This window comes from Talpa europaea (assembly GCF_964194135.1).
Source record: "Talpa europaea genome assembly, chromosome: 10".
In the NCBI taxonomy this organism is placed as follows: Eukaryota; Metazoa; Chordata; class Mammalia; order Eulipotyphla; family Talpidae; genus Talpa; species Talpa europaea.
In genome coordinates, this window is record NC_140077.1 from 96,516,346 (window position 1) to 96,540,540 (window position 24,195).

General features: G+C 40.3%; 1 protein-coding gene across 1 annotated transcript in view; it reads right to left on the reverse strand.

Moving 5' to 3' along the window:
• Positions 1–8,268: 8,268 nt before the first annotated feature.
• Positions 8,269–24,195, reverse strand: part of EBF2 (EBF transcription factor 2) — a gene marked incomplete at its 3' end in the record, with an annotated part of 179,035 nt that continues 163,108 nt past the window's right edge. Inside the window, exons 12-16 of the mRNA XM_084246202.1 lie at positions 23,535–23,600; positions 23,258–23,435; positions 21,539–21,724; positions 11,978–12,145; positions 8,269–8,300 (exon numbers count right to left, since the gene is read on the reverse strand). Coding sequence (XP_084102328.1) covers positions 8,269–8,300; positions 11,978–12,145; positions 21,539–21,724; positions 23,258–23,435; positions 23,535–23,600 — 630 coding nt within the window. The remainder of the gene's footprint in view (positions 8,301–11,977; positions 12,146–21,538; positions 21,725–23,257; positions 23,436–23,534; positions 23,601–24,195) is intronic.

Consider the following 24,195-nt stretch of genomic DNA (forward strand, 5'->3'; position numbering starts at 1 on the left):
ATGTTTATTATATAAAAAAAGGAATGGAGAAGATGCTTGCACAGACACAAGTGGGCAGGAAGAGCTGAAAGGGACAGGCTTGTTAAGAGACGACTACGTAGTCACACAGGTGGGCAGGAGAGTTGCCTAGATTAAATTCTTATGTTTTCATACATGCCTATTTAAAATGAAAACAGTAAAATAAAAGCAATCAAAAATCATAGCATCAACAGATTGAATATTAACCACATTCCTTTGCAGTGAGGGATGTTGTCATTTTGTTGAAACAACTTGGCGCTGTGCAGTTAAGCGGCGGCGAACCAAATATTAGCGATCGCAGTGAGAAACCCACACCTCACCACTCCTCCCACAGGACCTCGTGCTCCTCCCCCCGAGCTCTATGAACCCTCACCTGAGGAAAATTGCCTTTCTCCATGTAAATTGATTTTTTTTTTCTGCTCCATGTTCTGCAAGTGCAAGAAGACATGTGAAACCACAGTGGGTCAGATACGTTTCTTGCTGGAAAGAGTTGTCGCTAAAAGAACTTAGGGTATTCATTCAGTTAGATCAACTTTTGACCTCCTTTCACTGGTTTCTCATCAGCTATTAGAGGGTTCTTTAAAATATTGCATTTCTAGAAGTGTCTGTATACTGCACAAGTGACACAACCTTTCCCAAAGACCCCCACTTTGGTCTCTGAATGCCTGGAGCACGTCTATTAGGAATCCCTGCCATTGTAAGTGGATCCACTCGAAGGAGCAGCCAACTCACGTATTGTGATGTAAATGGTGCTGTTCCACACCCAGCACTTTCCTCCTCTAAGTGTTTCACAAACACTGACTAATTAATAAAATCCTCTATTCAGTGCTGCTGGGGGGAAGTTGTAAGGGAGGAGCGATGGGTGGTTTTTCACATAAACACATGTTAATTTTTATCCAAAGCTAAGAAGAAAGAAACAAAAATGTCAAGAGTTGAATACTTACTGTGTTTGCCACTTTCACATTATTTTATTTAAACTTCACAAAAATTTTGGCAGGAGAAGAACCTTGGCTAAAAGATCTTCTTATCATTTTTACAGATGGTGAAATTTCAGCTCCTGAAGATAGTTTTCTAATAGTTATAAGGAGTGGGGAGAGGATTAGAACTCAGGCCTGCTGATTCCCAGGGCTCACCCTTTTCCTGCTACTCTGCAGTGCATAGAGTAGAAATTTAGTCTTTTTACTGTATTACTCGTTATCATTTTTATTGGTAACAGCAAGTATTAATTTTTATGACCATAATATTTCAAACATACAAATGTCTCAATCTTTGAGGCAATTCGAGTTCTATGCAGCCATTCTACTCTTCCTTGGTTCAGAAATGGTAAATATTTGGATTTGCTAGTAGAAGTCATTCTGGTCTCATTTTGGTCTTAAAAGCAATTTTTCATGGGTTCACACTCTTGGTCTGGTGAAAATATGGAACTGAAAACAATGCTTTCTTTATCCTCCAAAGTCTTATTCATGACACATGACATGCCAGATGTTCTGGTCCATGATAAAAAACATTCTTAATTTTGAATGGAAGAAAGCCGGTCTGGTGATTGGGACACATCCTTTACTCGTTCTTTTCTTCTATTAATGTCATTTTCACTTACAAAGAAATGGGACTGTGGCTTCTCATCCGTATACCATTCCCCAAAAGGAAGAGCACTGAAGAGATATTTCCTGGGCACAAGACCTATGGCTCTATCTTAATTTTCACTGTTCATTCAAAGCATTTCCCTGGGAAAATATGGTTCCCATTGCTGTTCAATATTTTATACACAAAACAGACTGGGGTGGGTCTCATTCACTCACTGCTTCCCTTCTGAGCCGCTGGCTGGGAAGCAGCTGGGACAATGAAAGGAAGGTGTTAACTGACCCCCAGGTAAGACCAGGTACTATAGTTCTGCCTTTTTAATTGTAACATGCTAAACTTGAGGTTTAAATAGACGTTGAAATAACCAAAACAAAGCAGCAACAGTGATGATCCAGAGGATACTGAGGTTCAGGGCCTGTCCCCACCGTGCCCTGGCAGGGGCAAGGGTGGGGTGCACACCCACTCTGTGGGGCTTGGAAGCACAAGCCATTGTTGAATCCAGTGAGCCTCTGTCACATGTAGGCAAAATACAGACTCGTTCAATTGTTAATTTTTTATAGAGTAACTGACTGATCTGTACCAAGTACTGGTCTAGCTTAAGACTGGAGTAGTGAGGTGAATAGAACAGAAACAAAAGTTCAGCATTTTTGGAGCTTCATACTCTAATGTTCATATGCTTTTTTCCCTTTAATCATATTAACAACAGTATATAACTATATAATAAAGATATATACAAAACACATACACTCTCTGAAATAAGCATTTCTGCTAGCATGGTACATGGTTCTAGACACTCTTCTCAAACTTTTGACAGTTCCAGACGCTGGCCCAGTACCCTGGTACTTATCAGCTATCTTTTCATTCTTGCCTAATTGGTCTCCTTGCCGCCAATATCCTCTTGCTCCTACCCATAATCCACCCTGTAGTTAGCATGTCTCTCTTTGAATTAAGGCCCTCTGAACAAAGGGTCAAGAAAAAGACAAAACTTACAAGCTAACCATAGATCAAAGGCATGCAAGCAGGGAAGGGGGGGAGAGCACAAGGGACTATGGTGATGGGTGGCGGGTGCCATGGTGGTGGGGGAACTATGGGGACTACACCTGAGGGGAGAAATCAAATACTGTCCAAAATTAACAGCGTAAGAAAATAAATATAAAGAAATTAATTTTAAAATATCTTGTTACCTGAGGCCTCCCTGGTGGCATAAGGGGTTAAACACAGCACTGTGAAGCTGTCCGCAGCCTCTGTAGCATGAGTTCAGTCCCCAGCCAGCTGGGAGCTACCCACATGGCGCAGCAGACCTCTCCTGCCTCGCCCACTGCTTTCATCAGCAGTGTATTTCAGTCAGTCTGCCTGTTCTGTTCCCCACTCTGTCTCTGGTGAATGCTCTCACCCCCCATACCTCTGGCCTGTACCCCAGCTCTTGTATGCATAAATAAATAAATCTTCAAAAAAAAATCTTCTTAACCAATAGTCTTACAAGGTAAAGACTAAACTGTCTGGCATGGTGAGCACAATCCCTTAGGAACTACTTCCATCTAACTCTTAAAGTCTTAAATCTCATCACTCTCTCACATTCAGTGCCTTACAGCCACTCTGAACTTCTTGCAGTTTGGTAAATGCCTAAAGTCTTTGAGATGCACGTTTGTGATCAAGAAGTTCAGTGTTGTATCCAGAATAGGAATGGAATGTGTATTCCTGTAAAATCCCCCAATTCCACTTCTGGAATTCCATCTGAATATCATGAAAATCCACAAGGGATAAGGTCCAGAACCAATGAGCAAAACACCAAGAGATTACACCAGTCAGAGATCTCTTCTTCCTTCATTTCCTCCTATCTTGAGTCTCTTATGTTTATTATATGAGCCATATTATATTATCGACACATTTCATCTTTTTTTTTTTGATTAGTTGACTGACAACATAATCCCTAAGGAGTGGATTCTCAAAGTGATGCTATTTTCTATCATTTGTGACAGATCAGCTACCTCTCCCACATGACAAGGCAGAGCTGCCTCTGGGGATTAGAATTCAGTCTGCTTGTTCACTCCTTCCAGAAGCGTTCGGTGGGCACCTCAGGCAATGAACTCGGAGCTCTACAGAGTGTATTGAGTTAGATATGGTCCCTGTCCTTAGGAGTTTCATTCTAAAGTGGACAACAAATGCATGCAAATTATGCAAGGACACAAAGGGAGATCAGTTAAAAAAGTAAGTGGGATTGCTTTGAGTTTGATGGCCTGAGTTTGATCCCCAGCCAGGGAGATGACCCACATGGCACAGCAGACCTCTCCTGTCTCGCCGCTGCTCCCCTCAGCAGTGTATTTCAGTAGATCCACGTGTTCGGCTCCCCACTCAGTGTCTGTTGAATCCTCTTAACCCCCACACTTCTGGCCTATACCCCAGTTCTTCTACACAAAATTAACAAAGTTTTAAAAAATGTTAAAAGAGTAAGTGGGAAACTTCCATGGTCAGACATCAGCAAAGGCCTACTTGGGTATATGACAGTTAGCCAGAGGCCTAAAGGTGAGAGAGCACCAGGGTGCAAAGATCAAGGAGAACAGCAGTGTTGGGGGGAGCTGGTCATCACACAGAAAAGCATAACCGGGCCTCCCTAGTGGCACAAGGGGTTAAGATGCAAACAATGAAGCTGTCCGCAGCCACTGCAGCATGAGTTCAATCCCGGCCAAGTCACCATTCTCCTGACTTGTCTGTGCTCCCCTCAGCAGTGTTTTTCAGTCACTCCACCTGTTCTGTTCCCCACACTGTCTCTGGTGAATCCGCTCACCCCCACACCTCTGGCCTGTACCCCAGCTCTTGTATGCATAAATAAATAAATCTTTAAAAAAAGAAAAAAAGTAAAGCATGACCACAGTGGCTTTGTGGCTCAGGGATTAGAAAGAGCATCTCACCCACTTGCATAAGGAACACAATTCATGTAGTTTGAAGGCAGAAATGAGATAATCCAATGATAAGTATGCTTATGAGTGTTCTGGTTGAAAATCCCATTTAGGGTCACATTCCTCTAAATATACTTTGTGAATTTCCCTTTATATGTCTTTGTTCACAATGGCCTTCTTATCACCAGTGCTCACCATCAACCTCAATTCCAAAATTCCTTCCATTCTTCAATCTAACCATTCTTGAAAGGCCCAATCCAACACTGCCTCTCCCATGGAACTTTCCCTGACCATCCCAACCCTCCATGTTTCATCTCCTCCAAGCTCCTGGATGAGCTATCTTCTGCGGATTATTTCTTTTAAGGGCATGTGTCTTGCTCTCTTTCTGCGACTTCAGAATAGGCATCAAGTCTTTGTGTTCAGCCTCTAATTCTTTGCCCAGTGTCTGATGGATCAGTTATAACATTTGTTCAACAATTTCCAATCTAAGTAGACCACGCACCTACATCAGAATTCCTTGTAGGCAGCAGCTCTCCTGCCTGCCTGTGACTATGCAGGCATCTCTTAGCAAATCTGTCCCTTTCAAGGGCAGCTCTTGCTGCCCGTTTGTGTCTGTGCAAGTGCCCTTGACCTCCCTCCCTTTTTATAATAAGCCTGCACTTTTGAAAAAAAAAAATATATATATATATTTAAAAAGAATTCCTGATGGGTAAAATCCAACACAGAACTAGGCTTCTTTGAGTTTTTATGAAGGAATTTGATCAGATAGCATAGATGTATAGATAAGGATGGAAAGATGCCTAAAGCCAGGCAATCAGACCTTCTCTTCATGAGCATTTTTGAACATTTTTCATGTAAATGAGAAAATCACCAGACTTAAGAATAAATCCCAAATTGAATATTTTCCCCTTCAAAAAAAACCCCATAGTTCCAATCATTTTTACAGTACAAAAATTTTATTTTTTGTTAGGATAATTTAAAGTTTAAAACTGAAGTAGACATATTCATTTTACAAACAAGATATTCTTTCATAAGTAAGACCATTAAAAACAGTAAACAAAAAAAGCTGTCTTTACAAAAAGCTCTGTGCATAGCAACTTTATACTGTATATAACTGACAAAGCAAAACAATAAAATGAAACTATACAGTTTGAAAATGAAACCTTACTGTACAAAAGGTAGAGAAGATAATGGTTTTTAAACCATGCATATTGAAATGTGCAAAGAAAACTGGGAAAAATTACGATGCTATAACCAAAAAATGAGATAAATAATGAAGCAAATTGTTCCTTTAAATGAAAAATCTTACACAGCTCCTCTTACAAAGATAGGATAGAATTTGTTGTTACCTATAGAAATACTTGTATTCCAAGTGGCACAAAATAACCTGGGACAGGGAGGATTCAACAGCAATGACTAAAGAGGAAGAGGACAGAGTTGCTTTGTTTTCAATTTATTAGTACACTAAAAATAATCCTTACACACATTTGTACAATTATATAGATCTGTTGCTGCCAAGGTTCTAGCTGAATGGTCAAGGATGTCTGGTATTTAGTTACACACATTTTTCGGTGTAAAGCTACCAACAAATTCTACAATCATTTTGAAGACAGTACTGCACTCATCTTCATGCAAGAGCAAAATTCACAGGTTCTAAAAGCAATGCTACTTTAAAAAAAACATTTCCTTATGTTGGATTGGCTCAAATCCAGATCTAAACATGCTTAATTTTGTTCTGCCTTCACTTTAGGATGGGAATGTCTATATTCCTCAGATTTCTCCCCACCCCTCAGGTTTTTCACCAGGAACTCCTTCTCGTGTGCGTCCCTCTGTTTTGGTGCTTTAAGTCCTGACTCTGAGGATCTGTCACCAATAATTATAAGCAAGTCAGGTTTCCAAAACCTTGGATTCTCGTGTGCATAGAAACAATATTTGGGTCATGTTAGTTGGTTCCATAACAGATTAAAGGCAAAATAAGACCAGTGAAGGTTGGATAGGTATGAGCATGTACCCAGGGGCAAACATAAGAGAGGCAGAATTTATGGAGTTGTCCAAAATTGGCCCAGACGCAGCACCAATGTTTTTCCATGACAGCTGCATCAAGAACGCCAAACCCAAGTCTGTGTATAGACTCTACAGTGATGCCAAGGACTCAACAAGGAGAACCCTGGCCTGGAATAAAATGGCATCCTTATTGGCAATCCAAATGAGTCTAGATACATCTTCAGGATCACACAGGCTTTCCAAATTCAGCCACTGCTAGCAGATCCTGCAAGGACTTTCCTCCTAAGAGCTAGTCCCAGGACAGAGCCCATCACAGCGCCGGGTGACTGTGCTGCATAAAACACAGATGCCCCTCATCTCTGACCCTGGCAGGATTCTGGAATGCTCTTTCTTCAAACATCAGAAGAGGATGTAGGGCTTTTAACATCCTCTTCCACTTCCTACCCTACTCTTAACCTAGAAAATGTGTCAAGTTGGATACATACTTTTCCCAAGAGGTTTCAAATGCAATGAAAGAGAAAATCTACAAAGAAGAATGTGGGCATTTTAATATCAATGTTTAAGGGTCCAAGAAACAGAGTTGTCTTCTTCAAACCCTACTTCTGAAGCTCTGCGGTGGGGCAGGTAACCAAAGAAGAGGAGTGTGTGGCTCTGTCAAGGGGGGACTCCAAAGGGGCTGCCTGGATGGGAAAGTCACGTGGCTTTGAATCATCTTTAAGGTGAAATATTTCTCTGGAATGAAATTTAGAGAGAAATTGTCTGCACTGCTCATGGGGGGGGATTCTGAGAGCTAATATAACTTAAAAAATAAAATGGTGACTACCAAAGGGGCATAGAGACTATTTCGAAAGCAGACGGAGCTGGGGATGAATTGGTGGACTTGAGTACTCGTGTATGTGCATGAACTTGAATCTTTGTTTCTGCATCAGCTTGTCTGTAGCAATTACATGAAGTACATGTTCCATGGATCAATCAAATGATGGAAAAAGAGGGGGATGTAGGGAGGGGGATAAGAGTCTAGTAAGTAACTGTAGTAATAATCACACACTGTTTAAACTTGTTACTACATTTTGCATCATTTTCATTTTACATCAGGAAGAGAAATTTCTTTCTTCTCCAAAAAGGTCTTAATCTCTACTTCTACTTACAATAAGTTACACGTTTATTTATTTAAATAATTGTAAAACATTTTAAAATTTTTCCCTTTTTTGTTTTTTTTAAGAGATTAAACTATGAGCAAACACACATACAACAACATTTTATCATTCAATTCAGGTTTCGTTTTAAGAAAGTCTTCCATGCTGGTACCCTGTTTTGTTCATTTTTTTTTCTGCATAAACTAAATTGGTATCTGAAAGGCTTCATAGAAAATAGAAACTTTCAACTTTTTTTTCCTACAAAGAAAAACAAATAGTATCCAAAATATTAAGCATGAATTGTTTGCCAATTTTTTTCTTAAATATTTTACAAACATAGGAAGGTGGTTCTCATAATGTTCATAACAAAGAATTGCATTTCTGCTCTTAGCACTGACTACGTCAATGACATCTTTTGTCCTTCCCCACAAAAGGGTGAGTTTGTGTAGCCACCATCAGGGCCACATGAGGAACATGAGACCAGGTGAGATGCAAGCTCCTGGATACCCAAGTCTGCCCATCATGTTCATTTGGGGGCTCAGCTCTCCCTAAGGAGCTCAGAGTGTTTTCCTCATTATTGGTCCATCAAAGTAAGTAGTTTTGTGCTATAAGAAAGCAGTTCTTCCTCTTCTTTACATCGGGGGCACGACTAGTCCAGTCATGGCTGCAAGGAAAAAGGCAGAGAAATGAAATTGGGAGAGTCTGCACTCAAGCTTATAACCCAGAGAGAGGGACAGGGGGTGGGATTGACAATCTTTACAATCCGAGGAGGTGCTGACCTCAGTGGAGGTGAGAGCCCATTTTCTCCAGATTTGACCTAGCAGACAGGTTATTAGAAGCATCAAAGACCCACCAAGCTCCTGAAATGCAGACAAAGCTCGGTGGATTTTGCTTGAGAGGTCAAGAGTTATGTTTTCTTTTGTTTTATATTAACGGGTTGTATATGTGACATGATAGATATAAACATTCAAACTATATTCAATATATGTAGAAATATATTTTTCATCATTATTCAAACAGTGCATAAATGACAGGGTGCCAAATCCCTCAGCTGGAATAGGAAAGAAAACTCCAGAAGCTGATTCCATTGGGCTGCTTACTGGGCATGTATAACAAATCTTACTTTCTTTCCATCCTAAGTTTCAACCCATTCCAGTTGAAATTGGTTTAGCTTACATATTTTTCTGACTAGCTCATCTTCCCTTGGGGCTCGCTGCTAACACGGGGTGTTCATTCACTAGTAGTGAATGCTGAGGCATGGGAATAGAGGCTTTTAGTTCTTAATTTGGGAGTCACCCCCACCTCCATACTTCACCCCTATGCACATACAGTGTCCAATGTCTCCCCATTTGGTCGAAAGAATACAGATAAGGCTATCGGGGGTCATCATGTTCCAGCATTCTCCTTGACAAGGAAAATAAAGCAGGCTCGGCACAATGTGGAAAAATCATGCAGCAAAAGGCACTCCCCTGGCCTTGGCATTTAGGTAAAGAACCCTTAACAATTTTGTCATTTTTGGAAACAGGCAGCATCAAAACTTCAAATCATATCCAGAATTTGATTCCTTGAGTGTTATTATTCGTATGTCACCTAGGGCTTCTCAAACATCATGGGGCATTTACTGAGCTGTGATGATTAAACTAATAACCAAATGACCAAAATTCTTCCTGCTGCTCCCCATCTCCACCCTCCCTCGCCCTGCTTCCCTTCCTTCTCTCCGTGCCGCCTACTCTTCCTGGGCAAAATTGTCAGCCATCTATTTCCCTGCCCATACAGCCTTTATTGAATGTTTGTGCGATCTGGATTAAGGTCTTACACAGCAAGCAAAGCCTTAATTATTTTTGCCTGTATTACTATATATTGAATCGATGTAACTTTTCAATAAAGGCAGTTCAATTCTGGACACTCCCTGATGATTTGGAGATATAGCAACCCTGGTAATTATCCCAGAGTGTAGGAGGTTATTTTATTTTACTTTTTTCCTGGAGGGAGCTGAAAAATGAATCAGGCATATAGTATATAATATTATCTTGACAGTGTATACTCATCAACTGTTAATGCCTGATGAGTGAGGTAGAGGGTGGGACAGGGAACACAGCAGACAGCTCCCTGGCAGTGGGGTTCTGAAATTTTCAACTTTATCTCATCTATTACACTTAAAACTCATCAGCCTCCTATCTAGGGTCCTTAGAGAGATGCCTAAGGAGTTTATTAAAAGGGCAGTGCTGCTCAAAGAACAAGATCTATTGCATGCTAGAAGAACAACATATTTCACAGACTTTCCTTCCTAGTCTCACATCGGGCACAGCGTGGGCTGGATCTAATCACGCTGACCCCAACGTTCTGCCTGTAGAACCTACAGCCAACACACAGAAAGCAGAAGTTGGGCGGGGAAATGGAAGCATTTTCATGGGGTGAGGGGATGCATCGCTGTACTTTGTCCAATTTCTTTTTACATTTGACATTTCATGGGAAAGCAAGACTCCACTCTGGTGAGCCAGAAAGTAGGTATGGGTAAAGGGTGAAGACTCACACTACTCTTGTCCTAAGAGAAATAGCGGCTGTCAGCACACAGGCCCTGGGGTCAAAATGTCTGAGTTCATGTCATGAGTCACTTGCTATGTGGCCTTGGGCAAGACACTTAACGAAGAAATGGCGATCATGGTATGGTCTTCCCCTTCAGAGCACACATGAGGCTGGGACAAGGGCATGTGCAAAACGCTCATGTCCTGCGCGTGGTGCTCGCTAATGGTCAGCAAGTATTAGAGATGCTTAGAGTCTTAGAGATGCACCTGGCCTCCCTACCACCTTGGCCCACGTGCTCACCCTCCCATTGTTTCTAAAGAGAAGGAGCTGCCTGCTTATGCAACCCTGCTATCCAGCATCCTTCCCTCAGTGAGTGGGTACAGAGTTCTGTGTCAGCTGGGATCCCTCCCTCTCAGCATCAACAGACACCTTGGAATGTTGGGCTCTCGGCTCCTGTTCACCTGTTCTGAAATGAGCAGCAACAGGAGACAAGCCCTCTGAAAGGCTCTTTCTGTCAACATCCGCTTCCCTCCTCAGGTTTCCCTCCCAGCAATGGGATGGAAAGCAATGTCTCTGATGAGAGATGGGGCAGGTGGAGGCCAATTCCTACAGTCAGAGCTACAGTCTGAGCCTGCTTCTCTGTGGACCAGACATCTGGATGAAAACAGAAAATACCCTCAAATGTACGGATGCTTCCAACTAGCCACATGTTGTGGTGGTGTGGAGACCCAGCTGCTTTGTTTAGTGGGAAGTAAAAGAATTCCCAGGGAGAGGTCTTCAGTTCTCCCTTGAATGAAGCTCTGCCAACTTGCTTGACTTTGAGGAGTCCCATTGTCTCCAAGGACAAGATGGTCACATCGGGGTGCCTACAGGAGCTCGACATGGCCGGAATTGGCAACGGAGCCCTTCCAGGCTTCCCCAGAGGCCAGAGAGCCAAGCACTGTCTCTAGAAGGGATAGGGCCAGCACAGCTCATGCGCTGTGGACCTAGGAGGCTTTTGTTTCACGAGGGGTTAACCAAACCTCTGCCCTTTTTGGTTCTATCCAACTCTATTTGTGGTGGATATTTTCATGTCAAGACTCAGAGGAGCAGCCTAAAAATAATGTGTGTCGTCAGGCGCCATAGTGCTCAGCAGTTTCCAATTTGCTCTTTTGCCACCAGCTGCCTCCCATTCACAGCGAGATGATTAGATTCTCATGTACTCATCACATTTGTGTTATGTCATGTCATATTAAATTTTAGGACATTGCTCAAAAATGGGTTTGACAGGTGATATTAATTTTTGTTCTTAGAAACAGTATGTCTTTTTTCCTTTCTTTCTTCCCTACCTCACCTCCCATCAGGCACCTGCTATCAATTTGACTAGCAATGTAGCCAGAATTCTCAGAACTTGCTGGTTGCTCCTGGTGGTTCATGCCCATTTGTGCCACAGGATGTGTGTGCACTGCAGATGGTAAGCTGATGAGGTGCAGGATTCACCAAGTGGCATATGATGTGCCCAGGCACCTTCAGGAAATAGTGGCATGACCTTGTGGGAAGCAGGGGCATCCAGACCCTCCTGGAGGGTATGTCTGGCTCCACAACAGTTAATTCTGGGACCTAGCAGACACACTGGCCAATTTCTCTGTTTCCCCCCATCTTGCTCTTGGATGAAATACTAGCCCAGTTGTACAAGCTGTTCTTGTCCTACGAGAGAGCACAGCAGAGCATCTCTTTGTAGGCCAGAGACACAAGGGCATGCTGTGCTGTTGCTCCTCCTCTGCCTGCCCATGGCACAGGTGGTGTGCTTACTCCCAGAATGGCACCTTTGCTTACCTCTGAATCCATTTCCATTGCCACTGGAGCAGGCGGGCGAAGGGGAGCCTTGGGGCCTGATGACAGGGGCAAAGGCACTCTTCTGTTTGACAGCAGGAAAAACCGAAGAGGAAAATGGGAGGATGGAGGATGTGCTAGAAGATCCAACAGTGGGGCTTGATGACATGACTGGAAAGCAAATGCACAATCCTTTTAGAAAGGGCTCAGCTAGGAGTTAAGTTCTTCTCTAGTACACACGCTGCACACATTAGCTGAGAAATTACTAACTTGTTCCAGACATTGTTCCAGATTCCAGAAATGAAAAAATGTTGATTGAGCAACAGCCCTGCCCTGTCCAGTAGGGGGAGTAGACAAAACAGATAATAGAGTGAAAATCCTCCAGGAACCCACACAGGGTGCGGGGGACCCAGCGGTGGAGTGCTCTTCTACCAGGGGAAGCTGGGGGGGCATCGCAGGAGGTGATATTAAAGAGGTCTCAATTCATGAGTAGAAGCCATTGTCTGAACACTCAACACATCTACTCAAACACATCTACTTTTTTTTCACCCTAAAAAGAAGTCCTATCGGGGACTTCCTTGCTTCCTTGGCCACTTTCAGGGCCCTGGAGGTTTGATGTACAGGATTAGTATCTTCTCTGAGAGGCCATCTCTATGGGCCACTTCAAGAAAGAGAAAAGTTTATTACACTAAGGAGATTACCCCTCTGCCTCTGCTTTCAGAGCTCCTGGGAAATGAAGCTGCAATTCAAGCTGCTCTGATGTAATGTGCAGAAAATATCACCAATATTAACAATATTAACACTAAAATTATTTAAAGGAAGCCAAAAACTAAGTGTTTCAATTTCCAAGAAAAATAAAGGCAATTTACACAAAAGTGCTCCACCTTTTAATGTCAGATATGCCACCAAGTTACATCACACAAGAAGATAAATTTATTTTCAATGTTCCACTTGTTCACGAAAGGGGTAAATTAGAGTTCACAGGGTAAAATTATTAGATTAGCACTGTGTAATATAAGGTCAAGTTTCAGGGACTCACTTTTGAATAATCTAGAACTCTAAATTAATTCAGTGACTTGGACAAAGAATTCCTGGAACCGTGATCAAGGCCGGAATGCTTTGTATCCTCAGTGGCCCAGTTACTCCACATAGTAAATTTTGAAAGTGAGGACAGTGAGTGTGACTTATGGTTCAAAGAGCAAGTACAAGGTGAATTGAAGGTCAAATGTTCTGACATCCGGTGTAAAACTCCATCCCGTTCCCCCCTCCATAAAAACATACTTTGGGTTATATATGTTCTATAGAGAGAGCAGTCATACAGCACACCTTCAACAGGATATCTTTCACAGCTGAATTACACACAAAAGACTTCAAGAAAAGAACTTAATCTAAAAACTGCTTATCCACGCTTAGTCCTGCTTTAAAGAGCTACGCCTATCTGAGTGAACCTCTGTCTGTCTTCAAGTAATATGAATGAAAAGAAAAAAACTGGAAAGAAGGGTAAAGTCCTGGAAGAATCTCACTACCTGAAAATGCAAATAAAGGAGAAACTGGGCTAATTCTAAAAGAAGACAGGTTATAGAGTTACACACTGGGAGTGATTCGTTGTCATAGTTACAAGCAGAACCTGGTCTAGCCTTGACGTCAGCATCAGTGAAATGGAGAGGTGGAGAGGCGCACCCTCACCCTTTCTGTAAGGCACAGAATTAGAGACCAAAGAAAAGCCTAAATATTGCAACCAATTTAAGAAATTAAATGAGATTCCAAAAATTTTTTGTAAAAAAACAGAGACTCAGAAGACAACAGTTCACATCACAGTCTCATCTTTGCCACGCCCCATGAGCCACACAAACACCAAAATGAGCCTTGCTTTCTGAGTCTGCAACAGCAGAAGTTATGGGGAGGTTTTTATAATGTAAATTAGGAGATACACAAACACTTGATTTCCTGCCTCTTTAGTATATGAGTCACTTTTACAAATACTTTTACAAATACTTTTCTAGCAACAGATTCCAACCTAAACAGGCTCATTAGTTCAAATAGTTTACCTCCCAGTGGAAGCGATGTCACCTCAAGCTTCACTTGTTGCTTTGGGCAACACCACACTGATAAAGACACGGGAGTCGTGGAACAGGCTGCACAGGGCAGGATGCTGCTGAGAGCAAGATCCTGGCCATTTTTATTGATAGCATAATCATAGAGCATCAGCTACATGTGTTAGGAGGACAAAGAGAAAGGGATGGGTGAAACTCCGGAATGTTATCTCGGGCTTGGGGGACCTGAGTCTGCTGACCATGTTATCAGCTTGATGACCAACTGTTGTAATCGAAACTAGACCCCAGACCCTCGACCACGGTGCTAATCTTATCAACAAGGCATTCCACTGATCAGCTTCTGGGGACCCTTGTCATACTTTGGTCCTTGGCCCCCGCCCCAGGGTGTTCCTGGTCATACTTCATGATGTATGAGTCGGGAGTAAGTTTATGCAACTGTCCTCAGCCCCCCGGCCGTTCCCAGTCATACCTCTTGATGCATACCCTTCCCAGAGTGATCAAGTTTTCTACTCTTGATTGATATGAAAGGTACCTTGTAAGGTTTGGCTCATATGACTATGACTGGACAGTTCTGACTTTTGTATAGGAATGCAGAACTGCAGGAAACTGTAATGGTGGCTGAACAGGCTGCTTAAGTCTAGCAGACCCACAACTAAGTGACATAAAAGGATTGTTGTAGAGTTAAACAAGCACAAAATCATAGTATGTTTCTTTAAAATATTTTTTACAAAATTAAAAAAATAATATATTAGTTTAAGATTTAATGCAACTATAGTAAAAGTCCTATAAGGTATCTTATGTGTAGAAAAAAGATCCAAGGGCATTTTCATAATCATGAAAAATTAAGAAATAACTTAAATAATCAGAAATAAAATTTCTATGTTTATCCATTTATAGTAACCACACTATCAAAACCAGAAAAATTTGTTAAAAAATTTAAGTTTAAAAAAATTTCTAAGAAGGCACTTAATTTACAGCAAATCTACATAAATCAGTTCCTACCAGCATAGAAAGAGGCAGGCAAGTCTTTGGAGAAAAACAGAATTCAAAACAGCCCTGGGTATAGATGAGAATTAATACTTAATAAAGGTGACATTTCAAATTAGTGGACAAGTAAATGCATGAAAACAAGATACTAGCCATTTAGCCACTAAATTTATAATGTTTCCTGATGTTAAACACCAAGGTAAATCTAACTGGATTAGAAGAAATTTGTAAAAGTAAAATGATAAAGGTGCTTGTAGAAAAAAATAGGATGGTTATGTAATTTACACAATCTGTGCAACCAAAAAACCTAAACAGAATGTCACAAGATAGACTTGTCACATAGCAAAAACTTTTTGCAGCAGATGCATGTGCACACACACACACATACACACACACACATGGCAAATGGCAGGTTAGAAAAATATTTGCTATCCCAATTTAGATATGTCCATATCCTCGATAGCTAGTATATTTTTGTAAATTGATTAGAAAATGAAAAACATTCCAGCAGAAAACTGAGCGAAGGACATGAAAAGGAAAGTCAGAGAAGGAGAAATGGAAATAACCAAAGGACCTTTCTAGACCTATAAACGTTCAAACTGATTAGTAATAAATGCAAATTAAAACAGTAATGAGATGTTATTTTCCACTTACCAAATTGATAAAGATTAAGAAAAAATTACCAGGGCAGGGAAACAGATACTCTTCCTTTTCTAAGGGGAGTAGTAACCTCTCTGGAGGGACTTTGGCAATACATACCAAAGTGTTATAGAATGTGCATATTTTTGACCTAGTAATTTAATTTGTAGAAATTAATCCCAAAGAGGTAATCATGAATGTGTAGAAAAAAGATCCAAGGGCATTTTCATAATCATGAAAAATTAAGAAATAACTTAAATAACGAGCAACAGGGTAAACTTACATTAAGTCCATACAATGGAACACCAGCAACCATTAAAACTAATGGTAGAGAAGAATATTTAATAACATGGAAGGATATGCCCTTTCAGAGGAATAAATCAGATGACATATTAACAGTTTTATTTTTTAAGAAAACATACAAAGCAGAAATTTAGAAGGATGTACTATACAGCCAAAGCTTTCACAAGGTTATCATTGACTGATGAATTATGAATATTCTTAAATTTATTTCTTTTACTTGTCCATGTTCTCAAAAATTCCTAAAATAAACATGTATTACTTTTGATGTAAAAGAAACCAGTAAAAGCTATTAAAATTTAAAAATGGAAAATAAATTTCTTTGGTAAAAAATAACACAATTCTCATCAAAAGGCATAATAGCTTTCGAGAATGTTAATGTCCCTCTTCTATTTTTTAAGACCTTGCTACCTTTAAACAAGGTAGCTACAAAAAAAGCAAAGAAACTAGAAATTCTCAAATTCATGGGAAAAACTTGTTGATTATAGTTAACTTTTAGCAAACACCACAGCTGATAGCTGTTTTCTTAGGATACAAGTCTGCATTGTCGGCAGATTTTTATGGAGCCTAGCTTCCTGCCTATGACTTGATAATTTTGTCACTTCTCTCTTTCATTGATATTATGGCAGAGTCCCATTAGCTGTGCATCAGAGCAGACACTGCAATTTTCAAATGTATCTATCCATGACTGTAAGCCCATACTTTAAAAGTTAACAATGGTTATCTCTGCATAGTAACACAGCCTGTCATCATGTCTTTATATATAAATACACGCCTTTTAAATTGTCTATAATCAGAATGTTACTATTGTGATAGCATATTTGCTTCTTTTCTGAAGAAAATGACAATAGAAATATATTAAAATATTAAAGAGGTTGCTTTTTATTGTGGGAGTAAGCTTTCCTTGAAAAAAAATAATTTTCTTTGTTTTTTTGGTAATTGTCAACGCAGGCTTTTATTATACTATTATATACTTAGATATTCAAATAAGTACATAGATAATGTAGGTATTTCCAAATTACATGTATTATCCTCTCTCTGTGCATATAACATAGATTTTTTTTTTAAGATTTATGTATTTATTTATTTATTTATTTATACAAGCACTGGGTACAGTTAAAAGCACGGGAGGGTGAGAGAATTCACCAGAGCCAGAGCGGGGAACAAAACAGACAGACTGATGAAATACACTGCTGAGGGGAGCAGCGGGCGGCAGGTGAGGTCTGCGCACCATGTGGGACCCTCACCGGCTGCTGGGGATAGAACTGGCGCTGCAGAGACTGTGGGCAGCTTTGCAGCTCAGCGCTCAACCACTGCGCCACCAGGGGAGGCCCTATAACATAGATATTATATATATATATATATAGTCGTGCAATTAAGTTTATTCTAAAGCAGTTTTTTTTTGTTTTTGTTAAATATCTTGTCTTTGGAATTCACGTTGATGCTGAAGCTCTTATTTTTGCAATATAACATATCAATGTAATAATATGGCATCATTTATTTTTCTATTGGTATATTGATTCTTATGTGGCATAGAAGTAGAATTGCTGAATCAGAGAATGCATTCACTAAATAACAAATCATAAAAAATTGTTCTATTGTTGCTGAGTTTTAAGAGTTTGTTGTATATTTTGGATATAATCCTATATCAGATATGTGTTTTGTAAATATTTGTTTCCAATCTGTGATTTGTCTTTTATTTCTCTTACCAGTTTCTTTGGCAGAGCTTTTTAAAATTTTAATGAAGTTCTACTTATCACATTTTTTTTTCTTTCACAGACTGTGCTTTTGATGTTGCAAATTTACAAAGTCATAACCAAATCCAAGGTCACCTAGAATTAATCCTAAATTATCTTCTAGAAGTTTGATAATTTTGTATCATATGTTCAGATCTATGATCCATTTGGAGTTAATTTTTTGAAAGGTGTGTGTTCTGCATATTTATGTATTTATTTAAATATCTATGTATATAAGAGTAGAATAAAAACATGCATTAAAAATAGAAAAATATAATCAATTTCCTATCTTCTAAATTTCCTATAAAAATCATTTCACACTCTCAATAGAAAAATGCCTTCATATTTATTTTTGAAAATATAAAAATATTGAAATCTAGGCCATGGTCTAAACTGTGTAAGTGAAGTAGGAATCCCAGAGGACAAGTTGGATCCCTGCCTGTATGGATTCTGTCCCAAACTGTGGATCTGCTTGGTAGCTATTCTGTTGGAGAAGAAGTGGTCCCATGGGTGTTGCAAGCTTGTTGGGTAGACCATCTTTGGGGACACCATTTTAGGAGAGTTAATTACACATGCTCCCAACTGAGAATTTCTCTGGACATCTCTCTCTATGGATAGAGGCCAAAGTACAGGCAAGCACGTCTGGCCCAGAAATCTCAGTGAACATGGGGAGTTAAGGAAAAACCACTTTTCTTCTTATAAGGATTGATTGGCTTGCACAGGCCCAGCTGGAACGCATGGGGCACATATCCTCCTTTGCATCGAGCCATTGCATTTGTTGGCGCTAAGGGGTCTGTCAGCATTTCATTATAACCCCCTATTGTCAGGGGTTTAGAATTCAGCCATAAAAACTTGCACTGAGCTGGAACTTGGCACACACTGCTACCGCCAGGAAGTGAAGTTTGTATGTGAAATTGAAAAAACATCTGTTTGGCCATTTTTGAAGTGGTGTGAGAGCAAAAGCAGTAAAGATGCAGGTTTTTGATACTCTGCATTGGCTGTAATGCAAGTCAACTTGACCGAGAGACTTGGCTTTATTTCTTTTTAATGTCTCTGGCAAGTGATTACTCTATGGCACGGCCTGGCCACATCAGACTAGTTTAAAAAATAAAATGAAAAATCATAGAATGGTGTTTTCAGACACATGCAAGTAAATTGACGAAATGGTTTCCCCTGTTGTTGCTGTTGTTGTTTCTCCCCAGAAAAGTAAAGATTTAGCTGGATGGAAATACAGGTTAGATGCTATTCTAACAGACTCCATGGGGTAGTCAGTATTTTTGCAGTAGGGGAATTTTGTTGTCATGAATGCACAGTTTAGAATCCCATTCTGAGTGTGCAACTCCTTCAGAACCTTCCTCTGAAAATGAAGGTGCAAAGGAGCACAGAGACCCTGTAGCAGCCAAGAGGAATCTCATCACTCTGTTGCTGTTCCCTTTGGGCAAAATGCCTTCCTTTTCCTACAAGAAGTATGCTGGCTTGTTTTAATGGGTGATTTGAGGAGTTGGGGTGTTATTATTTTCCCATGGCAGTGGGACTGAGTGATCAAGAAAGGACAGAGGGAGAAAGCTGTCACTTACTGGAAAGAGAAGGGTCCCTACCTACCAAGGGCATTATCTACTCACAAACATCCAGCAATAAGCACTCAACCAAGCATTTTCATTCATCTTTTCTCTCCTCTCCCCCACAGCTCCTATCACCACACTATACATTTTATTATTATTTATTATTAACCATGTTTGGCCTACAAAAACAAAAAACCATATTACTCAACCTAATACATTTATGAATAAAATCGTGACAATTTTAATCATAGATGTATGCTTGAGTACTATGAAAATGGCAATTTTGGAAATTGGAAGGTGGTCATATCACATAGTTCAGGCTAATACTATATTAAATATATATTAAATATTTCTATATTTAATATATATTTAAAATAGAACATTTCTATATTTAATATATATTTAAAATAAAATATTTCTATATTTAATATATATTTAAAATAATTTAAAAACATGTTTTTCTGATCTGATGACATGTGTTCTAGTCCCAATTTACTTGTATATGACTTACCTAAGTAAGTCATTTCATAATCCTTATATACTCAAAGACAAAATGATAATAACTGTTATTAATATATCCATGGACAAGGGTACTAGGAGGATCTGACTGGATTCACATGAAAATGCTTTTTTGAGCTGTAGAGTGGAATGCAATTGTGAATGACTCTTGTTGTCATCACATTATGATGCTGGGTTGCCAAAACTGGGGCTCTCCTGAATGCAGACCTCTGGCAGGGACCCTTTTTGCACACAGGGTGCCCTCTCCAGAGGATGCAGGAGACAAACCTTTCCAAGATCTCAGTGGCAGAAAAATCACATTTCTCCTGAGCAACTAAAAATAAAAAAAATGCACAGACATGAAATCTTATAACAAGATTTCTCTCCCTGCCTGACCATCTTGTAATCTTAGAACCAAATTAATGGTTGCCTTGAAAAGATCAAAAGGCATCCATATCAGTCTTGGATTCATCTAATTTTCCTAACCATAGATATTTCTCTCCTCTTGGTTTCCTATACTTTTAACATTCATACTGCCAATCTAACTATTAGAATTCTCCCAAAACATTTTTGGAACACGGTAAAAGCAAATCATCTAAATAAGCTGCTACTAGATCCCTCATCTAACTGGCCTGGGCCATCCAACAAGACACACACAGAACTCATGTCTCTGAAGCGACAAGATTTTAGCTGGACTAGAAGAGGCATCCTCCACCACCTCTGCTACTGGGTTGCCTCATCCCGCTGCAGAATGTGGGGTGTTGAGAGCATGCGTCAAACAAATAACCCAGAAAGAAGTCATGGGTGAGCATGCTCAGGGACCCACAGACCACGGAGGCTGAGCGAGGCTGCCCGCTCTGCAACTGTGGTGCTCCTGAGCTGCCGTGGAAATGGCCATGTGCTGTCCTTGACCCGCTCCTGGCACAAGGGACCCACTCTGGGCGCGTCTGCTATAGAGCTTTGCAATAAGATCCAGCATATCAAGAACATTGTACTTGGTCCCTTCAGACTCTCTCTCTGGCAGCTTCTCCCCTGGCCTGGTGTATTCCCTAGGTAGATTTGAAAAGTACATATTCTCTCTGGCTCCTGGGGCCATTGTGCAAGCCCCCGGCTTTGCCCCCAAAGCAACATGAGTGAGTTTTCATAACTTTCTAGAGCATCTGGCTTGCTGCTAGCTCACAGATTAAGATTAAGAGGTTTCTTCTCTATATATCACACTCCCACAAAATGTCCATTTTCATCTCTCTAGAGGTATAGAAGGGAGGGGAGAGTCATGTAACAAAGTAAGAAGGGAGTATGGGGTCATATACAAAATAACTTGAAGTCATAAATTCTGTGTCTCAACTCTTGCTCTGCTCTACTCTAGCTGTGTGATCTTGGAGAAGTGAGTTAATTGCTGACTTGGAGATAATAACACTGACCTCTGAAGGTCTATGAAGATGAAATAAAACACTACATCTGAAAGCGCCTAAGGAAGAGTATATACAATGCTATCTGAAATGGAATCTTAATTCTTTGCCGCCACCTATGCAACCCACATATACTCTTTCTCTGCTAAAAGGGAACGTTTCACTCCTTTTCTTTCTCCCAGAGGCCTTGAATAACCAAAAGATTCCAAGTCTAGCTAAGGGGAAAGAATGAAAGGCAGCATAGCTATTTCACCAGGACATTGGGTTGCTCTTCCATAAGTGAGTCAAATGTAGGATGCAACTCACCCTCAAAAGGCTGAGTAGTAAAATGCAGAGACAGAGAAGCAGGGAAAGTCGGACAGATTGAGGGAGTACTTACTTCCATAAGGGGAGCCAGTGGGGGAGCCATTGAGAAATCCCGGTGACCCTGGAACGCCCAGGTTGGCCATGGGGACATTGCTGTAGCCGTTCATACTGTTACTGGAGGTGCTGTAGTTGGACTGCTGGGGGGTGGAGCTGGAAGAGTAGCCACGTGGAGAGATGCTGCTCGTGTTGCGGATGTATCCTGGACAGCAGAGAAAAAGCCCAGATCAATCAGCCAGTGCACACACAGTGCCCCACAGGTACAACTGCATGGGCAGCGTGGTGCCCACACTCTACCATACCACCCACCTGAGCCAGGGCAGCTGACCTGGGGCAGGGGTGGAATGCCCACTGTTCATGTAGCCTTTTTGATATCTTCCTCTTTCTTCCCCATCCTCCATAAGGCCACATCCCTGACAAGTCCTCCTTCCTCCTCTTTCAAATTTGTAGCCACTATCTCTAACTCACATCAAAGAGTGAATAACTAATGGCAGAGTGTAGTGACATCTCCAAGTCACATTGCACACAATATTACAGCCCTACAAGATACTAATGGGTATCACTAAAAAAGTTATTCTGTGATCAAATAAAGGTTGGCAGATGTTGCATTCTGATCTAGAGAATAAATAAGCTGGTTTAACTTTACTAACCTAGTGTTTCCAAATTTAAGCCACTGTAGCATCTTTTCTGGGCATGGAGGGGGAAAGGTATCCTAATGACATCTCAAGGGCTGCAAGCGTTCTGCAGATCAGAGCTTTGGGGAGGTTAGTTCAATGTTGTTACCATGCCCTGGGTAAGGATGGGAACATTTTCATTCAAAAAGTGTTGAGAAGCTCATCTAAATGTGCTGTTCTTTGACGGAGGACTTGGAAGCATCAGTAATTGAGTCTGTGAGCAGGATGAAACCCCAGCACAGAGACATCTCCTAATCTATTGTGAAATAACCCACTTTGGATGACTGTCTCCAAAGCTATTTAAGAAATGACCCAAATTTGGAGGAAAAAAGGTAATAATATGTTCCATCCACCCTGCTGCAAGAAGAATTCATCCTGGACATGAGAATGAGGAATTCCCTTCTATTGGATGAATTAAATTAGAAATGAAACTATCCCAAGATTAAGGATATCATTAGAAACAACCACTCCTTTTAGAAAATGAGTTATGACCAATTTAGCATCTTAGTAAAATTAACCTCAGTGACAAAAACCATTAGAAGATACATTTTATGTATAAAAGCACAGTTCACAGTGGAAATATGTTGCTATATATTTATATGTGAGATAATTCACAAATAGAAGTTACCAAATAAAGCCATGCCATTCATACTCAGTTACTAAGAAGAGAAACTGGGTATAATAAATGATAATGACAATAACTCAGCTTCTTGCCGTTATTCAATCTGAGTATCACAGCAGAAAAGTATAAACTTTATTCAAATAATACCAATCAGTCTAGTTTCAGTAAGCCAAAACCTGTCTAAACTCATAATAGTCAACCTTATCCTTAAATATTTCCAATGAATGGAATTCTACCTGGGATGTAAAAAGCTCTAGCTATAATGTATAATACACTACTATATGTATATTATATGCAACAATGTACTGCCTATAATGCTAAGATAACTCAACATGGATTGTATTGCAGTTCTTGGCCATACATGAATCTAGCTGTCATTTTTTTCCATTCTGGCAGAAGCAACCTTTTAAATGTATTTTGACTCTGAGAAAGGCTGTACCTTGATTATTTCCCTGTGTTGACTCTGAGATGCTGACCCCGAGCTGGCTGCCATAGGAATTGATTCCCATCATGCCACTGTGAGCTGGAGAGCTGGAGAGAGCTGGGATCTGGCTGGGATTCCTGGGGACACTGTAGAGGGCTTCAGCAATGTCTGCGGCTCGCTTCAAAATGATGTCCTGAAAAACAGTTGAGGTGAGCGTTTTATCCAGCACAAAGAGTCAAATTACAACACAATGTAATACACAATACAGGGTAATAAGATGGGGCCATCTAACCTGATTATTGTGTGGTGTGCCATAGAGGGCCTCCACTAGATCTGCAGCTCTTTTCAACAGCATTTCCTAGAAAAAAGAAAAAAAAGTGGAAGATAAAGAAAGGGAAAATCCAAAATGGTAAACACTAAGAAAATATATGTATCTGAGTCCAGGCATTCCCCTAAAATGTAAATAGTTAAGAGGTCCTGTTTTTGGTTGAACAGGCAGAATATAAGCATACATATAAATCCCCCTGTAAATATGTGTCTACATGGGATTTATAAATCCCAGCCGGACAAAATGGCAGCATAAATGGTCGTGCTACCAAACAAACCAACCACCAAGTAAGGCTGGAGTTGGTTAAAATGAATAATGTCATCCAAGTTGTATTAAAAACTATTTTCAGATGATTCCACTAAAAAATCTGGTACTCTAATTAACCAAATATTCTTAAAATGATTGATTGACCTGAGTTTAGCTGCTTGCCAAGGAGTTGTCCAGAGTACTGAAATTATCTTGGCAATGCTTTCTGCAAAATTTTACTCTAATAAAGATGAATTCTTTCAATAATATTTCCCCCCCGTTCACTTTAACCAGGGAGAATTAGTAATCAGTAATCCCTTTCCTCTCATTTTGTCTTTTCCACCTCCTGTTTTTTACAGCCTTTTAAATTGCTATTAAC